Source organism: Aquarana catesbeiana, linkage group LG05 (genome assembly GCF_042186555.1).
Source record: "Aquarana catesbeiana isolate 2022-GZ linkage group LG05, ASM4218655v1, whole genome shotgun sequence".
In the NCBI taxonomy this organism is placed as follows: Eukaryota; Metazoa; Chordata; class Amphibia; order Anura; family Ranidae; genus Aquarana; species Aquarana catesbeiana.
Window position 1 is genome coordinate 222,832,870 of NC_133328.1, and position 19,429 is coordinate 222,852,298.

General features: G+C 41.3%; 1 protein-coding gene across 7 annotated transcripts in view; it reads right to left on the reverse strand.

The window, feature by feature from the left end:
- The window catches only part of GOLGA4 (golgin A4), a 267,321-nt gene that overhangs the window by 15,639 nt on the left and 232,253 nt on the right, over window positions 1–19,429 (reverse strand). For all 7 annotated transcript variants that reach the window (XM_073630579.1, XM_073630577.1, XM_073630578.1 and 4 more), the window contains 4 exons: window positions 17,122–17,190; window positions 16,251–16,326; window positions 11,388–11,491; window positions 10,696–10,782 (listed from right to left, as the gene is read on the reverse strand). In XM_073630579.1, the coding sequence (XP_073486680.1) occupies window positions 10,696–10,782; window positions 11,388–11,491; window positions 16,251–16,326; window positions 17,122–17,190 (336 nt within the window). The remainder of the gene's footprint in view (window positions 1–10,695; window positions 10,783–11,387; window positions 11,492–16,250; window positions 16,327–17,121; window positions 17,191–19,429) is intronic.

A 19,429-nucleotide genomic window follows, 5' to 3' on the forward strand; every position in this document is an offset into this window, starting at 1 on the left:
TTTAGCTACAGAATTTTAATAGTTAAAAACCTGCCTAGACTTCAAGGCACCACATTAGGATGACTGAGTTACCTATGTGGCTATACATGCTGGGGTAAGATCATGACATTCATTAGATCCAAAGCAGCCATCTGAAAGAGAGGCAAAATGCCTTCAACATTACAGAACAATTCCAGTAGAATGATACGAATTACCAAAGCCTGGTACAAACAGGCAGGTTTTTTGGTTCAACCTGAACGAAGAAAGAAAAAAAAAAAAAACTAAGGAGCTCACTGTACTAGCTATGCAATGTTATTACAGTGATATCCCCACTGTGTTATTGTGTTCTGACAGGAGAATCGCCCCTCTGATAGAACACATCGGACAGCACTTGCAGCAATTGCAGGGTTTCATATTTAACATTTTGGATGAATAGGAAACAGTTACAACACCTGTCAGGAATTTTTTTGCTGCTTGAAGCCTGATCAAGACATTTTCTATCACTTTCTCTTCTGGTAACAAAATTACTGAATTAAAGAGAAACCTTATGGGGGCACTGTCCTTAAAAGGAGGATCTAGCTTTTCCTTAAACTTACCCTAATTAATAAAGTGTTTTATAGGATAGGATGTGACGGAAAATCTTTTCAATGGTGCCACAAGCAGTTAAACGCACACAAAAATCCCTATTCACAATTTTTTTTATTTATTAAAGCAGTAGTAAAGTCTTAGTAATAAAGGGAAAAAATGCCCCTCCCCCACGCAGGTTTAAGTTATAGCATACTAGTACATACTGCATACTAGTACAATATGACAGACTTGCATACAAATGGAGCACTCTATCACTGCACTGTCATGCCTTTCCCTGGGCTCTACAGCTGGTCTTCCTTCCGAATTTCGTATCTTCAGCCGCTTCAATGGCTGGGACAAGGTAGCGTTACTCCTGCACATGCGCACAGGAATTACACTGCCATGGCAGAGAGAGTGGGCTATAAATGTGATCTGAGATGCGCAAGTGCAGCTCAGATAACATTACCGGCTGACAGCCAGAAGGGACATTTATGACAGAAGAGACCTCTAGGGTCTCCTCTGTTATAAAAAAAAACCCCTGCCCGTCAGTGGTTTTTGTAATTGTTCAGTTTACGACCACTTTAAAGTGGAGGGCCACCCTGAAAAAAAAAAATTGCACCAAAAATCAAAAAAAACTTGAAAAAAAAAAAATTTTTAAACTTACCTGAACCCTTGTTGCTAGGCAGTCTTCCTAATCTGCCTGTTCCTATTCAGCGGCGTGTTCTGCTCCAAGCTGAGCATCCCCGTTGCCTTCTGGGAACGGTGTGTGTTCCCAAAAAACCATGGGGCCATTCACAGATCGCTCGCGCGTGCGCACTAGGAAACTGGCAGTAAAGCCGCAAGGCTCAACTGCCTGTTTCCCTTACCTAGGATGGCGGTGCCGGGACCTGACAGCTGAGGGACGGGTCGGCCTCGGGCGGCTGACATCGCGGGCACCCAGGACAGGTAAGTCTACTTATTTAAAGTCAGCAGCTACAGTGTTTGTAGCTGCTGACTTTAAAATTTTTTTTTTGTTGGCCGGAATCCCGCTTTAATATTTTTATATCATTTAAATGTATTTTGCTAGAACAGTCTGCACCTGTAAAGGATCCTAATGGAACAAGCACTGGTAAACCACCAAAGAAATTGCAGTAACTAATAAGAATATATTGAATTCTGTTTTTTTTTTCCCTAAAGCCTGGCAGAAAACTATTGTTCAGTCTCTCTGAGCCAGCGTACAATATATAACTCAAGACAACTACAATTCAAAATAGCTGCTATGGGATTTAAAAAAATATTTCATGGGATCATAATAAATTATATCAAACAAACAAAATACCTAATACTGTAAATACTTGAGTATAAGCCAAGTTTTTCAGCACTTTTTTTGTGCTGAAAGTGCCCCCCCTCGGCTTATACTTGAGTCACAGTGCCATCTCCCTACCTGATCAGCCGTGTAATGCTCAGACGGCAGCCGACCAGTGTTCAAAAGCCGCGCCTCCTCCTCGTCCTCCGAGATAGGCGGAACACTCAGCCGTGTCATGCAGTCAGACGGCAGCCAATCAGTGTTCAAAAGCCGTGCCTCCTCCTCGTCCTCGTCCGTGATAGGGGAACACGCAGTGAGTTAGTGTTCTGCCTATCACAGACGTCCTCTCATTCTCATCCCACAGATGAGAACGAGAGGATGTCCGTGATGGGGGGAACACTGCACACTGACTGCTGGGAAACTGAGTGTTCCGCCTATCACGGAGGATGAGGAGAAGACGCGGCTTTTGAACACTGGATGGCCGCCGTCTGACTGCATGACACGGCTGAGCGTTCTGCCTATCACGGAGGACGCACGGCTTTTGAACACTGGATGGCTGCCATCTGACTGCATGACACGGCTGATCAGGTAGGGAGATCGGCCATGCATACACTGAGGCATAAACAGGAGGCATACACTGAGGCACAAACAGGAGGCATACACTGAGGCACAAACAGGAGGCATACACTGAGGCACAAACAGGAGGCATACACTGAGGCACAAACAGGAGGCATACACTGAGGCACAAACAGGAGGCATACACTGAGGCACAAACAGGAGGCATACACTGAGGCTGCAATGGACACAGAGGCATACACTGAGGCTGCAATGGACACAGAGGCATATACTGAGGCATGCAATGGACACAGTGAGGCTCACCCTTGGCTTATACTCGAGTCAGTACGTTTTCCCAGTTTTTTTGTGTGTAAAAGTAGGTCCTCGGCTTATATTCGGATCAACTTATACGGTACTCTGCAACAGTATTTTGCATTGCTTTCCCACTAACACCACATTTACACGGTTGCTGAGGCCCGACTCAATTATTAGGAGGACAGAGAGGACAATCTGTCATAAAGACTGTGGTCCCTGAACAGTATGTTGTTTGCCGGGCGCTCGGGTTCGGCACATCGCGGAGCGGTTGGACAGATTATTGGGTGGGGCTGGGGAGGAGCTGTCAGCTGTCATGGTACACGTTGGCACCAATGACAAAGTGCAAGGAAGGTGGAGATTCTTAAAAAATGATTTCAGGGACTTAGGGAATAGATTAAAGCAGTGGTCATCAACCCTGTCCTCGGGACCCATTAACAGGCCAGGTTTTATGTATTACCTTGGGGAGATGCAGGCTAGAATACATCAATCACTGAGCAGCAAATTATATCACCTGTGATGTATTTCAGTTATCTTGCAAACCTGGCCTGTTGGTGGGCCCTGTGGACAGGGTTGAAGACCACTGGATTAAAGAGAAGGACCTCAAAGGTGGTTTTCTCGGAAATACTAATTGTGCTTCGAGCCACACCAGAGAGGCAGCAGGAGCTTAGGGAACTAAACAAGTGGCTGAGGAACTGGTGTAGGAAAGAGTGGTTTGGGTTTCAGGAGAACTGGGCTGACTTCTCAGTCGGTTACCAGCTCTTTAATAAGGAGGGGCTGCACTCTAATGTGGATGGTGCAGCTAGCTCTATGTGGAAGAAAGATGGCCACAAAGTTGGAGGGACTTTTAAACTAGGTGCGGGGGGCAGTGTTCAAAAGAAGTGACAGTCAGCAGTAAGCAAAGAGCAGAGGGTAATAGTAGAGCCAGTAGTGATAATATAGCCGGAACGTCCAATCCAGGGGTGAATGAGTGCTCAAATCAAAAACAAAGCATGAGAAAACTTAAGGAGAAATTAATATGCATCCATACAACACTGAGACGAGTATACACAAATGCCAGGAGACTAGCTAACAAATTGGAGGAGCTGGAGCTTCTATTACATGAGGAGGACTTTGTGGGAATAACAGAAACATGTTTTGAAAGCTCATACGACTGGCTGGCATATATTTAGGGGTATTCCTTGTATCGGAAGGACAGGGACGGTAGAAGAGGGGGATGGGTGTGTCTATATATCAGAAACGATGTAAGGGTGGTAGAGAGGAGAAACATTGTGAATGGGATGAGGAGGGAGGTGGAATTCACGTGGGTAGTATTTCAAAGAGAAGTAGTAAGAGGGAAATTGATAGTGGGGGTAAGTTGCAGGCCCCCCAACCTAAAGGATGAGGAGCGGCACCTCCTATCACTGTTAGAAATGGAGGCAGGGAAATGTCACCATATAGACTGGGCAGAGGGGACAGCCCACTCATTAAAGGCCCGTCATTCCATAAATGTCTTGCAACTTCGTGTCTCCATTGGTGGATTTTCCAACTATAAAGAATGCATTGCTAGATTTATTAATTATGAACGATCCAAGTCTGATCTCAGATGTGGCGGTACAGGACAACTTGGGATCTAGCAACAAAAAGATGATCAAATTTAGTGTAAATCATAGGAAAAGGATGCATGAGGGTAGCACAAGAACTCTAAATTTCAAAAGAGCCAACTTTTCTGAACTGTGCTCAATACTACAAGATATCAATTGGGAACAAATTATAAAAACATTGAACACTGAGGAAAAATGGGAATGTTTTAGTAACATATTAAACAAAGGTATCACACAGTGCATTCCAATGGGAAATAAACCTAAAAAAAGCGAACAAATTTTTATTAAAGAGAAAAAAATGGCCTTTAAAAGGGGCATTATCAGCATTCCAACAATACAATCAATGCAATAAGAAGTGTAAGAACGAAATCAGGGTGGCAAAAAAAAAGACTACGAGAGACACATTGCAGATGAGAGTAGAAATAGTCCCAAGGAATTATTTTAGATATATTAAGAGTAAAAAAGCGAAATCAGAGCACATTGCCCACATTAAGGACAATGATGGGAGGATAGTTATAGATGACACAGAGAAGGCAACTGTACTAAATGCTTTCTTCTCCTCGGTACAGAGAAAAAGGAGGGGTGTATTGACCACATCAGTATTGTTAGTAACCCATCACATGATTTAACCTCGTTGCTAACAGAGGCTGGAGTCAAGGAAAGACTAGATAAGCTTGACACAAATAAACCACCAGGAGGCTTACACCCAAGAGTCCTCAAACAACTCAGTCGGGTTTTAGCTAGACCATTGTTCCTAATCTTTACGGATAGCATACTGGCAGGAATTGTATCAGCTGATTGGAGAAAAGCCAATGTGGCACCAATACTGGCTTAGACATATTCCAGGGAAAATCAGACCAGTCAGCCTAACATCGATAGTAGGTAAATTATTGGATGATAAAGGACTATATCCAGGAATTTGCTGATGAAAACAGTATCATTAGTACTAATCAGCATGGGTTTATGAAGGGTTGTTTTTGCCAGCCCAATCTGTCATCATTCTATGAGGAAGTGAGCTGCCAGCTAGTTAGCTTTGCCTGTGGATGTGGTGTATCTGGATTTTGCAAAAGAATTCAATACTGTTCCCTATAAACACTTAATCTACAAGCTCAGGTCTGTAGGCATGGACCAAAAGGTTTGCTCTTGGATAGAAAATTAGTTACAGGGGCGTGTCCAAGTGATAAATACTTGTACTGAGACTGGTCTGAAGTGGTGAGTGGGGTACCACAAGGTTCTGTCTTGGGACCAATTGTGTTTAATTTATTCATAAGTGACAGAGGAAGGGATACATAGCTCAATCTCAGTTTTTGTGGACGATACAAAAATAAGTAGGGCGATAACTTCACAGCAGGATATCGAAATTTTACAGAAAGACCTGAACAAAATAATGGAGTGGGCAACTACATGGCAAATGAGGTTTAATATGGAGAAAAGTAATATAATTCACTTGGGGCTATGAACAAAAATGCAAACTACTCACTGGGGGGAGAACCTCTGGGGGAGTCAAAGATAGGGAAAGATCTGGGGGTCCTAGTGGAAGATAGACTGTGCAAAAGCATGCAATGTCAAGCTGCAGCTACCAAAGTCGGCAGAATATTAGTAGGCAATAAAAAGGAGATAAACTCCAGAGATAAAACTACAATCCTGCCACTTTATAAAACTCTGGTTCTGGCCACATCTGAAGTATTCCATCCAGTTCTGGTCACCAGTCCTCAGAAGGGATGTGCTGAAGCTGGGGACAGTCCAAATAAGAGCAACTAAATTAATAAGGGGACTGGAGGACTTCAAATACGAGGAGCGAATACAAGCACTAAATTTATTCTCGCTAGAGAAAAGATGCTTGAGAGGGGACACAGTGATTTACAAATATCTCAATGGTGATCCTAGCATAGGAAAAAAGCTATTCAATCTCAAGGGGTGTGAGAGGACACAGGGCCACACAATGAGATTGTAGGAGGAGTTTACCTTTAAGCTGCGAAGGGGGATTTTCACTGTCAGGGTGGTAAGAATGCAGAACTCTTTTCCACAAATGGTGGTGTCAGAGGGGAGTATTGATATTTTTAAAAGACTCTTGGACATGCATCTTAAACAACACAATATACTGGGATATGGGAAATGATTATTGACACTGACTCACATACACCTAAACAGGTTGAACTGGATGGACTGTTGTCTTTATACTATGTAACTATGTAGCGCATGAATATGCCATGTGTTTATGCGGCTTCAGCCACTGTCTGCATACAGGGCTGCTCACCCACACCTGAATGCTTGTCAAATAAGTGCCCGTGCAGCACTGTGTTATCAAGGACTTGAACGGGCTGCTTGCATGCAGCATCTGCCAGTAAAAGTGGCATAAACACACATACCACCTATTCCCTGCGCTAAAAATACCCAACTTCTGGTGAAATAGCACTACCTAGTGTTTACAACTTCACAAGGTTCTAAACAAACCAGCACTTAAGTCAGGGGTGCTCAACCTTTTGAAGAGCAAGGGTCACTTAAGTGAATTGGTTGCGGCCCACAATGAACTATGGGGCTTTGTCACCCCCCAAACCACAAAATGTAAACAAGCCCTTACTGTCCTGAGCCGCCTATAAGTCTGCTTTTACACTGATGTGCTTTGGTTTACCCGCACCAAAGTTGCAGCACAGTGCAAATGTTCATGTAGGTTAGCTGCACTGAACCATAGACTTATATTACATCTTGCAGGTGTGGTGCACTTTCTGAAAGTGCACCAAACCTGCAAGATATAATAGAAGTCTATGGCTTAGTGCCACTAACTAACAGGAAAGCCATAGGTGCACTGCACTGCACCTGTGGATCAGTGTGAAAGCATCCTAATAACCATTTTGCTAATATGCCCATTGCAAAAGTGCAGTGTATGTAATGTTTAATAAACTGAAGTTTTCCTCTTCCAGCTTCTGCTGGCACTGCTCTCCAGGCTGCTAGACGGAGTGCACTTAGTATCAATCTGCATGGGACAGGAGCCAGCACTATAGAGGAAGCATCTGCTTATGCAACTCCTGCTTCCTCCGCAGACACCTGCTTTCTCCTTCACTGGCATCAGCTTGCATGCACTCTGATGCTCCAGGATCCACAACTCGTTGATCGCGATCTGGGCTTGCTGACCCACCATCACAGAGCATTGGCATGCACTTCCCTGGTTTGAGGTCACAGGACACATCAGAGGGCATGTGGGCCCTGGCCTACAGGTTGAGCACCCCTGGCTTAAGTGAACAAATCACCACTTAAAATTACACCTTTAAAAAAAAAAAAAATCACCACATAACCCCTTTAAACTTTACCAACAAAAACGTGCTTCCAAAAAGCTGTTGATACAAAATTAAATATTTCCACTATAGTGTAGAAAAGTGCAGCTTTTTGCACCTGCAAATCCCATGACAGCAAAACATGGCCTCATAATGGTATCTGCCTACGAATGCCCGTGTGAACCAGGCCTACCTGTCACAAAAAAAATGCTGTCAGGTATAAAGTGCAGGCACCTAGCAGCCCTGTGTAAATTCCTTTGTTAGTTCCCAGAAGACAACTGGCCAGGGAATGGTAAGTAAAGGCAGCAGATGTGGCTGCCCATAAATTAACCTATTGCTTTCTTCTGCATGGTTTGGTTTTGAACATGTCTAGCACCTGACCTGACCCTAATCTTACACAACAAATTTTTATATTAGCTCCTGACTGATAGCAAAAATCCATACTGGCATCTACAGAACCAATATCCTAAACCTCAAAATGACCAAACACAAACTGCAGCAGCAATATTTTATATATGACCAGTGTCAAATATTCCATAATGAAGCAGACTCACTACACATGAGACCGCAGAAATTAGGTAAACAGAATCTCTTCAGCAAGCAAATACCCAAATAAAAGCTTTTTTTTTAAATTTTTTTTTTTTTTTTTTTTAGTAGTGGTAGCAGCGTTAGTCTTTTTTATAGTCTAGATGCATAGAAGGGCCCCAAAAAAATGGCCTAAAGGGTATGTAGCCCTGATAAACTTATCTTATTTTGGCCCGTTGAATATATCACTGTTAATGTATTGTTATATCCAAACGATAACTGTGAAAAAATAACATCCAGTTGCGTCAGAAATTCTGAGCTGTCCTGCGTGCATAACTCCTATTTCTCATTTTGGACAACAAAACAATTACACACTATGTTGTGGAGATAAGGAGTGGGGGAATTTCGGTAGTTTAACAGCAGACAACTTTTTCTAGCCTGAAACTGCAGTACTTGGGGTCAGCTCTGCCCAGTTTAGTGGTGACAGTTCACAGAAGAAAATTATTAGCGGAATGCATTTCTGGCAGATCAACAAGTATATTTCTGTACTTCAAAACTAGGCAATCAAAATGGGTTCACATAGGAATGGTCCACAATGGTAGTAATATGTACTCATAGATAACTCGCCAAATCAGGCGTTGTTACCGTAACCAATACATACAGTACAAAAAGAGCCCGGTAAGAAGAACACCAGGAAAGCATAGGGGTTACTATTGGTAACAAAGGGAACATACTAGAGTGTAATCTAAAAAAATAAGATCTATTAATGTCAAGCAGATAAAAAAGCAGAATATAGTGCTGCTAACCTGAATTATTTCACAGCTTCACAGAAATACTGTTTTTCACAGCTGATATTTCTGTACATGCATGGTTTTTAAATGGGGAAATATGAATGCGCTGCAGAGACGTACTGCATTTTTTTTTTTTGCTCAGACATTATGTGCATTTCCACTTATGCAGCCATTTAATTGGGATAACACCTACTTTGAATCTGTTACATGTTCTTATTCATACAGTATAACTTAAAAATATTTAAAAACTGCAACTTACATTTTTCAGATGTTCTGTTCTGGAAATTCCAGCACTGTAAAACCCTACTAGTTCCCTTTGTTTATTCTGAAGCTTCCCTCCAACCACTTTGCATATTATTTTATATATACTGTGATTCTGTACTTGCCAAATATGCTGCAGAAATCTCCCTTCCCTGAGTCTGGCTGCAACCATATTAACTGTGGGCAGCTGAAGCTGCTGCCTGTTCACTTACTGGATTTACACAGAGGCACATCATTAGCTCTGCAACCCTCATTTGCCCTCTTATGACTCATCCCCCCTCCCTTCCTTGCAAACTCTCACGAGAGTTAGAGAGAGAGCTGTGCATGATGTCATAAGCCTAGGTTTTTACCAGACAAGAAACAGGAAGTGGGCTGTATAAGGTATTTACTGGCAGAAAAAAAATGTTTTAGTATCCAAAGTTAAAACAAGGGCAGAAGATTTATGAAAAAATGACTGAAGTTCCAGCTTTAAACACTGTCCCAATAAAGGGTTAAAGGTTTAGAAGCTGGGCTTCTTGCAGCATATTGTTAATGAGCAGAGACTTCAGCCAGTCCTTAGCACAAATTCATTCTGACAATGTTAATAAATCCTTGAAATCAGCCATGAGGTCTTCTGAGAAACATCCAAGGTAAGAAATATTTTTTAACCTCTTGGCGCCGACAGTACACATATATGCGGCCTCATGGCGGCTGGGGCTCAACTCCGAGTGGCCACATATATGCTGCCCTGTATAAACAACTTACCGCGCTGAGAGTGCGCTTCCTGCATGCTCCCAGCACGGTAGCCAGCGGGGGATCAGTAAGCTCCCGATGCACTTGCGTTCAGGAGTTTTCTGATCATGTGACCGCTAAGACAACCAATCACAGTGGTCACATGACCTGAATGCCTGCCTTCACCTCCCGGCATTTAGAGCTCTTAAAGGGCTGGGAGGCGGTCAGCGCCAAGGAGTTATAAATTTTGGTATGCTGTGTGAATGAAACACATCACAAACATACAGTGGGGTTTTCTCAAATTTGGGTGGAAGTGAAAATACATGTCAAGTTGTGCTTTGAGCATATCCCAGAAAACCTGGCATCTATTTCACAAGCAATAAATCCCAATTAGTTACAGGCACATGGGGTTGTTTTTCAGCATTATCACTTGTTAATAAATATTTTCTACACACTTTTTTATCAGATATCGGCTTAAAATTTAAATTTATGTGTAGTACCTAGGTCTACCAGGAAGCCAAATGACAATTCCTTTAGTAATGTATACTTTTAGTTACATCTGCTTAAAGTTAACTTGGACTTTTCTAATAAAGGTAGTGTTCAAAAGCAGCAACCTGGACAATCTTGACTTTCCCACACTACTATAGGTCTCCCTATTACTCAACTGTTGTGATACTGTTATTCCTTTTTCTTATGCTTGGGTAATTTCACATTCCTTCTGATGTCATGATCAGAAAATAAGCATAATAGTTTGGACTTTATGGTTGGTACTACTTTGTGTGTAATCTTAACACTGTAAAACATTGAATTTAACTTTACTACTACAAAAAACACAAGTGACAAATCAGGCTTACCACAGGTCGGGCATCTTCTTTTTCAAGAATTATCTGGGCCTGGTCAGCTGGAAACCGTAGCACGGTTGTGATCACTTTTGCCATTGTCTAGTTAAAAGAAATTATACTTTAAAGTAATAGCAAACATGACTGATCAAGATTTCAATAAAAGACCTTTTCTGGCTAAACAAAATCTTATTCTAAAAATGCTTACTTTCTATAATAAAATGAATTATAATAGCTACATTTTTTTTCAAACAGACCTCTAAACTCTACTCAACACTACCCAATTAAAGGAAAAAAATGACCTAGGATTACACTTTTACTTTGCTTCTGTTGCAGTGGGTTCTAAGTTCCTTTCCTTGCAAGTACAACCTATAGGTTTCTATGCAGTTGATCAGGTACGTAGTGCAGTGATGTGATGTCTGATTTCTTTTATTACTGGGTGTTGAGGACTGCAAGTACTAAAAATGCCCTAGGCAATGCAATAAATCTTTTGAAGCGCTTTCAGGTCTTGTATGTATCAATGCTATGATTTGGGCCTCTATCCCTGTCATTCTTCAGTCTACACATTAAAAACGAAATAACTATGGCACCTGTTAAAAAGTAACACAACTCCATCCCTGCCAGTTTACTTTGCCAACATATAAAGACATGAAAGTTTAACCACTTCAATACTAGACGCTTAGACCCCCCTAGTCAAAGTTCCTTACCTTGGTTTCCCGCCCCATCATGTACTCGAACATTACTTTTCTCAAATACTCAAATTCAGTAGGCTCACCAAACATATTGATGTCAGTATGCCGATGATTCTCATCTAAAAAAATACAATGATCATTAATATCATTAAAAAAAACAATACCAGGTATTGTGATATCAGTGAAATAAAGTTGGACTTTTTCATCTATTTAAAAATATAACAAATAGCATGTAAGAGATTTTGCCATTACTTTGTTGGACATTAACCACTTCCCTGTCTATGACGGCGGCAGGAAGCCTGTGTCCCTCCGGTCGCCGTCATATGACGTCTTTTACTTCCTGAGCCTCTAGGGGGTGCGTGCCCGGTGGCCATGATGTCCGCTGGGCACCCACGATTGCCCGTGAACACAGCAGGACTGTGGATCTGTGTGAGTAAACACACAGATCCACCTCCTGTCAGAGGAGAGGAGACCGATGGTGTGTTTCCAGTACAGAGGAACACCGATCGGTCTCCTCCCCTTGTGAGTCCCCTCCCCCTACAGTTAGAATCACTCCCTAGGAAACATAATTAACCCCTTGATCACCCCCTAGTGTTAACCCCTTCCCTGCCAGTCACATTTACACAGTAATCAGTGCATTTTTTATAGCACTGATCGCTGTATAAATGTGAATGGTCCCAAAATAGTGTCAAAAGTGTCCGCCGCAATATCGTAGTCACAATAAAAAAAAAAAAAAAAAAATCGCAGATCACCGTCATTACTAGTAAAAAAAAAAAATAACAATAAAAATGCCATAAATTTATCCCCTATTTTGTAGATGCTATAACTTTTGCGCAAACCAATCAATATACGCTTATTGCTTTTTTTCTACCAAAAATATGTAGAAGAATACATATCGGCCTAAACGGAGGAAAAAATTTGTTTTTGTTTTTTTTTAATGGGATATTTATTATAACAAAAAGTAAAAAATATTGTGTTTCTTTCAAAATTATCGCTCTTTTTTTGTTTATAGCGCAAAAAATACGCAGAGGCGATCAAATACCACCAAAAGAAAGCTCTATTTGTGGGGAAAAAATGATCAAAATTTCATATGGGTACAGTGTTGCATGACCGCGCAATTGTCATTCAAATTGTACCAGTGCTGAAAGCTGAAAATTGGTCGGGGCAGGAAGGGGGTGAAAATGCCCAGTATTGGAAATGGTTAAAACACAACTTCTTACAAAAAAACACAAAGTAGAGCTGCATTTGCAAATATGCCTGGGACATGACTACACCATCTTAGTGTATCTAAACCCAAGAAAAAAAATTATATATATATATATTTTTTTTTTTTTTTTTTTTTCTTTATTAGCTTATCATGCCTTAGATGTGGTGGCTGAATTAATTTTCCTTTTTTCTCAGACTTTTACTTCATTGATTCTTGCCTGATGATCCTGCCAGTAACACTCATCATGTCTTAGTGTGACAACACTTACTTACTGTGCTGCACTGAGGGGAGAAGCATTTTTACTCTAGCAAAGGAAGTGTGTTAGAACTACAAAACACTTATCTCTTAATTTCTATATTGTGGGGGAGGTTGGAGTTCACAGAAGTGAATCAGGCAAGGCTGATATTACTATGTTAGATAACACTACAGAGTGCACAGGACAGCATTGGATTTCTGAAAGGATCACATGGGTTTTTATTTGCACTGGACAAGCAGAAATAAAAATGATTTCAATAAAATATATTTAGCCAATTAAAGGTGAATAGCTAAAAACACCTGCAGGTAGCAGAGGTGCACAGGTCACTGTAAAAATATGCCTGAGTGGGTCATCAACTTCATTAAAGTGTAAACGTTATAACTTTATATATATTTGTGGTTAGTCAAACCACCCCTTTTACAGACGTGTGATGATAAACAAAGGCTCTACAGTGATAAAGAGTGTCAGTTGATGGAGCGTGAATTGGATGGTGCACATGTAAATAAAGTAAGTATTTACCCAGGATATAAACTGTATAAGAAAAAAGTGTGCGAGAACAATTTGTAAAACTATTTTAAAGAGGTTGTAAAGGCTTCCACTACTGTCAATCACAGCCAGTGAGCCAATGAGGAGAGAGCGGGGCGGGGTCGAACCACGCTCCATATGTGAATGGACACACAGAGCAGCAGCTCGGGAGAGAGTCTGTTCGAGTGCCCTTATAGCAAGCTGCTTGCTATGGGAGCACTCGGCAGGAGGGAGGGTCCTGAGAATCTGGGCTGATCTGTGAAAAACCACTGCACAGAACAGGTAAGTATAACATGTTTATTATCTAGAAAAAAAAATCTGCCTTTAATAACACTTTAAATAACTTTGAGAATATTTAAAAAAAATATATATGTGTAGCACAGGTAAAAAAATGTGTAAACATTCGAAATACAAAAACAAATCAATTACCAAACCGAATATATAAATATATACAATAAAATATATCTTTATTAAAAGGGAGCAAATAAGATATTTAGTTGGGGGTCTACTTACACTGTAAACCAGTGGATTAACAGAATTTGCCATAATCTAGTGCAGGGCAATTTATATTAGAAAGCCTATCATTATTTTCAAACAGAAAGTCATGTAACCACCTTGTAATAGAGGTTAATTTAAAAAAAAAAAAAAAGATTTTGTATCAAGATTTTTCAATGATCAAAAACAGTTAATAAATACACAAAAAATGACCAACAATTGTCATACATCAAAAGGATTTGCAAAAGCAACAGCAGTTTGCATCATGAATGCAAAAGCGGCTTGAAGCAGGCTGATGCAGCATAGAGGGAACTCTAGGTAAAATGCATCTTTCAATGAAATTGAAATGGTTCGGAAGTCTCTAACTTGTCATGCAAATTATAATTCACCAAATGGCCGAATTGCATTTAGCCGTTATCACAGGCCCTAAAGTGACTCTGATGCCTATTTAAAGGCTTTCTTCCACCCACTGCAGGAATATTTGCCCCCTTCGGAAGCAAAGCTGTCACATCTTCACATCTGACACACACATATTTTATGTTTGATGACACTTCCCATGCCATGTGCTGTAGTTCCATCTGCCAGCTTTTATATCACTTCAAAAGACAGTAGAGATATAGAAGCTGTAAGATAAAACCATAGCCCATTGGTGAATGCAGACGTGTGACGAATGTGAAGATTCTGCTGCTGGCTTAGTTTTGAAAGTGAGCAAAGATTCCAGGAACTGTCAGCAGTGGAAAAGGCAAGTATAAACTTTCTTCTTTTTAGAGGGTAATATTTTTAAAAACATTTTTAGAATGAAAGATTATAATGCATTGTTTTTTACCTTTATTTTTTTTAATCTTCATTATTTATTAAAGCTTTCAAACATTACAGCTGATCAACAAGACAAATTGCATTATCTGCAGATTATACACGTTACTACTTTACAATACCTCGCTCTAATTTACAGATAATCTCCAGGATACCAATTTAACAATCCTAACAGAACAAACAATTGGACAAATCAAACAACAGACAACACACAAAAAGGGAAACACAAAAAAAAGGGGGCCCCCACTCCTCCCCACCTTCATTATCGTTCCCCCCCTAAACTATAAGGCATCCTGTCCATCCCGTTTCTGCCCACGAGTTATAACTTAGATCATTTATGATATTCTAAGGGGGGGGGGCAAAGAGAAAAAGGCCAATCCTAGAGCTGTTACCCAGGGTCCCCATAACTTGGCTAGTATATATCTATTCTGCCCCTGTTCTTACACACTTGTTGTTCCATTATTATTGTCGCATTTACCTCAGAACGCCATTCCTCGAATACTGTTCTGTTAGAAGACATCCATTTTCTAGCAATTATCTTACGAGCTATGAATAGTATTCTGCCAATTGGTATTAACTTGTCCCATGGATATAGCTCTTCATTAACATAGCCCAGTAGACAAGTCTTTGGTTCCATTTCTATATTGGTATTGTAAGCCTCATTAATTGTGGACATCACCTCTCGTTAATATCTGACCAGCTTGGGGCAGTTGCACAACATATGGATCAAATCAGCCGGGGCGTGCTTACACCTCGGACAATCAGGGGTTTCCCTCCTCCTCCACTTATATAATTTTTCCGGCGTCCTATATATAATAAACAATTGGGATAGGCATTGTGTATGTGATATGGATACCAATGGGGCCCTCTTCAGAATATTTTGCCATTCATCCTCTGTTATACCCCCCAGGTCTGTCTCCCAACCCTTTCTACCTGGGATTCTTAAAATCTTGATACTTCATCATAAGTTGGTTATAAGCTAATGTAATTAGACCTTTCTTTTTCTCCTTAGCCCCCGCCAATAAAAGACATCAATGGCATAGATGTTGTATTCATGCCGACACCCTTAAAGCGGAGTTCCACACAAAAATGGAACTTCCGCTTTTCGGAACCCTCCCCCCCTCCGGTGTCACATTTGGCACCTTTCAGGGGGGAGGGGGGTGCACATACCTGTCTAAGACAGGTATTTGCACCCACTTCCGGCATAGACTCCCATGGGAGTCTATGCCTCTTCCTGTCAGTCCGCGCTGTCTCCTGGGAAACACACAGCTCCCAGGAGATAGCGGGGACCAGTTACGATGCGCAGCGCGACCCGCGCATGCGCAGTAGGGAACCGGGAAGTGAAGCCGCAACGCTTCACTTCCTGATTCCCTCACTTAGGATGGCGGCGGCAGCTGCCGAGAACCGAGCGGGTTCTCGGCGTCGCCTGCCGACATCGCTGGACCCTGGGACAGGTAAGTGGCCATGTATTAAAAGTCAGCAGCTGCAGTATTTGTAGCTGCTGGCTTTTAATATTTTTTTTTTTTTTTTTGGCGGTTTAGGTGGACCCCCGCTTTAAACTGCAAGTCGCAGTTTTTTTTACCTTTATAAGGAGTGCCAAGAGGAGTAACAAAAACACCACGTGAGTACTTTTTTAACTGGTCTTCCAAAACAATAGCCTGTAAAGAAAAGAAATGAAGTTAAGGCTGAATAAAAATTCAAACTACAAATCAATCTATCTAAAAAGACACATTTGCGTGGCTTACTTAAAACTGTAACATTAGATATATTGCAAAAAAGATATGTTACTAGTCTATGGTTGGTTTTCCAAAAAAAAAAAAAAAAAAGACTTTTTTTTTCTTCACGTCTCTTATTGCAAGCTTCCATTTAGAATGATTGAAATTTACATTTTGAGGTATCCAGTATGAACCCTCCATGAGAATGGGGAAACCGTAAGCAGCGCTTTAAGGAAATCAGGATTACCGATTCCGTTATTAGTCCGGAATAATAAATACAGTTCAGCATAATTAAAGCGTAACTTTACCCAAAAGGAGAACTTCCACAATTTCTCCACACTACCCAATCCCCCACCCCACCATTTGGGACATCATTTTTGGGGGGGGTTTGAAGAGGGTACCTGGTTTCGAAGGGCAGACTGCCTCCCGCCTTCATCCACAGCCTTCTGGGACATGCCACAGATCAAATAGCGCCGCTCGCACAGTGAGCAGTCGGCTATGAAGCCGCAAGCAGTCACAGCCGGCTGCCACAGTTGGTATGCCAGCACCAGGGACCAAAGCCGATGAAGAAACTGACTGGGTGAGGGCATCGCTGGATCCGGGGGCAGGTGAGCATCCTATTATTAAGAGTCAGCAGCTACAGGTTTTGTAGCTGCTGAGTTTTACTTTTTGAACAGATGACTGGACAACCGCTTTAAAAGTTTGAATTTTGTACAACAATATTAAACCCTTCTGCACCTTTTCTTTGGATTCTTGCATGTTCAGTTTCGCTTCATTTAGTAACCTGGTTTTCTCTGCCAGCTGAGCCTACAGAAAGAAAAAAAAATTCATCTGATCAGCAGACTTCATAGTAATCTACAAAAAAAAAAAAAAAAATGTGCCTACACATGAATCTACAGCTCCACTGACGCACAGCGGTGTGAAATGCGTCACAATTTTTGATGTCCATGTCTTACGGTCGATTATTTGAATAAATAGCTCGCCTGCTTCAATATCAGGTGTGACAGATGTTGACTTTTTTTTAAAAAGTAATAAAAAGCCATTGTGTGTCTAGTTCTCATTTTTGTGCAGCCCAAGCACAAGGCAGATGCTATATTCTTTGATGATCAGAATCATTCTTGCCCTAGGTGTGTAAAGTACTTTTCTTCACAAGGAAGGAAAATATTTACATTATTCTTTGTTAAAAGAGCTAGGAATGAGATTTAAATGTGAACGTGCCTTGCAAATTAAAGTTAGATTGCACTGTATGCGAAGCTTTAGTATAATAGTTGTCATGCAAAAATAAGCCAGTGGATGGTGCTGTTTCACTACAAAGAACTTCAGAACAGCGGATAAAATTTATGTTATGGAGGCAATACATTACTTCATACTTATAAAGTAGTGAAGGCGACTTTCAACCATCATTCACCGGTAATTAAGTCATCCTTATTTAAAACACGCGCACCAATCTCATACTCCATGCATTTTTTAAGATGCAGAGAAGGCATTTAACCGGGTCAACTGGCAATTTATGGCCACCATCCGAAAAAAATCGGTTTAGGGGACAACATGCTACGCTGAATTTCAAGTGTCTAAGCCGCACCAACGGCATAGGTTAAAGTGAGCGGTGTCCTATCATTCCCCTTTTCAGTCACGAATGGGACTAGACACGGGTGTCCACTGTCACCCCTTCTCTTTACATTAGAGCCCTTTTTATGTACGGTCCATTTAAATCCTGACATACAAGGTTTGAGCATCTGGAGGACACAACATAAGGTCTCGCCCATGCCGACGACATGCTTTTCTCTTTGACCAATCCGTTAATCTCCCTTCCAAATTTGTTCCGAGAATTTGAATTATGTGGTTACCTTTCTTCTCCTAAGATCAACTTCTCCAAGTCTAAGGGCTATGGGGGTGGAAGTCCAATGATTGCTTTTCTTCCTAATTAATTAGTTGATGAATGATCAATTGATTAATTTTTGACTGTTTAATTTTTATTTATTTTTTTATTATTCTATCTATTAATGTTTGGCCCCACTACCCTTTACATGGGGAGGCTATGTTTTTGCTATGTATTTTATTTGTGTCTGTGATTGCATACCATTGCTTTTTAATTTTTTTTAAATTCAGTTTTAATCATAAAAAGTTTCAATTGGTCATGTATTTAAACCTATCGTGTTCCCGCCAATGCCCATTACTATGTTACTGCATAGTGTTTGATTGCCGCCGGGTAATTATTACGATGTGCTGCCAATCACTTTGCACCTTTTATCCTGGCCACTCCCCTCCGTATACTTTATATTGTAAGCTTCCGAGTCCCATCTGTCAGCTTGAAGAAGGAGCGCGGCTGCCACGTCACTCGAAGCTTGTACACTCAGGAAACGCGTCACTCTCCAGTGATGTCATCCCTCGTCTGCACACCAACTATGCCTCAAGCCTCGTTCTGAGCAATCTCCACTGCGGCCGGCATCTTACCATCCAGCGGTGTTTGTATCGAGCACAGAACGCCTATCAAGCAGGAACAGACTGACGAAACTGATGACTACCCCTATGCTGGGATTTAACCAATGCTAACTTATGACTTCACAAATGTGAGTTGCCTGTACTTATAAGTGTTATTAAACTTGTCCTATATCTGCACCCAGAGGCGCCTCTCCCCTTGTGTCTTTTTAAGTGTACTGGAACATGGTTTTTGTTCCCCTCTGATGGCAGCCCTGAGTGTGGGATCCCCTATCACCATCCCATATGGTCCTTGGACTTTCTAATATATTACAAGACTATGGACTCTTGTCATGTTATTTTAATTGTGCATAAATCAACATGCTTTTAACTTCACTTCAGCTCCGGAAGGATTTGCCCCACTTACCAGGCCATTTTTTGCGATATGGCACTGTGTCACTTTAACCACTTCCCGACCGCCTGACACAGATATACTGCAGCAGAAGGGCACGTACAGGCAGATTAACGTACCTGTATGTTGCCCTTTAAGAGGCAGCTCACGCCCGCCGGGAGCTCCGTGACCGCGATTGCGGGTCCCTCGGACCTGATGTCCCTAATGTAAACAAGC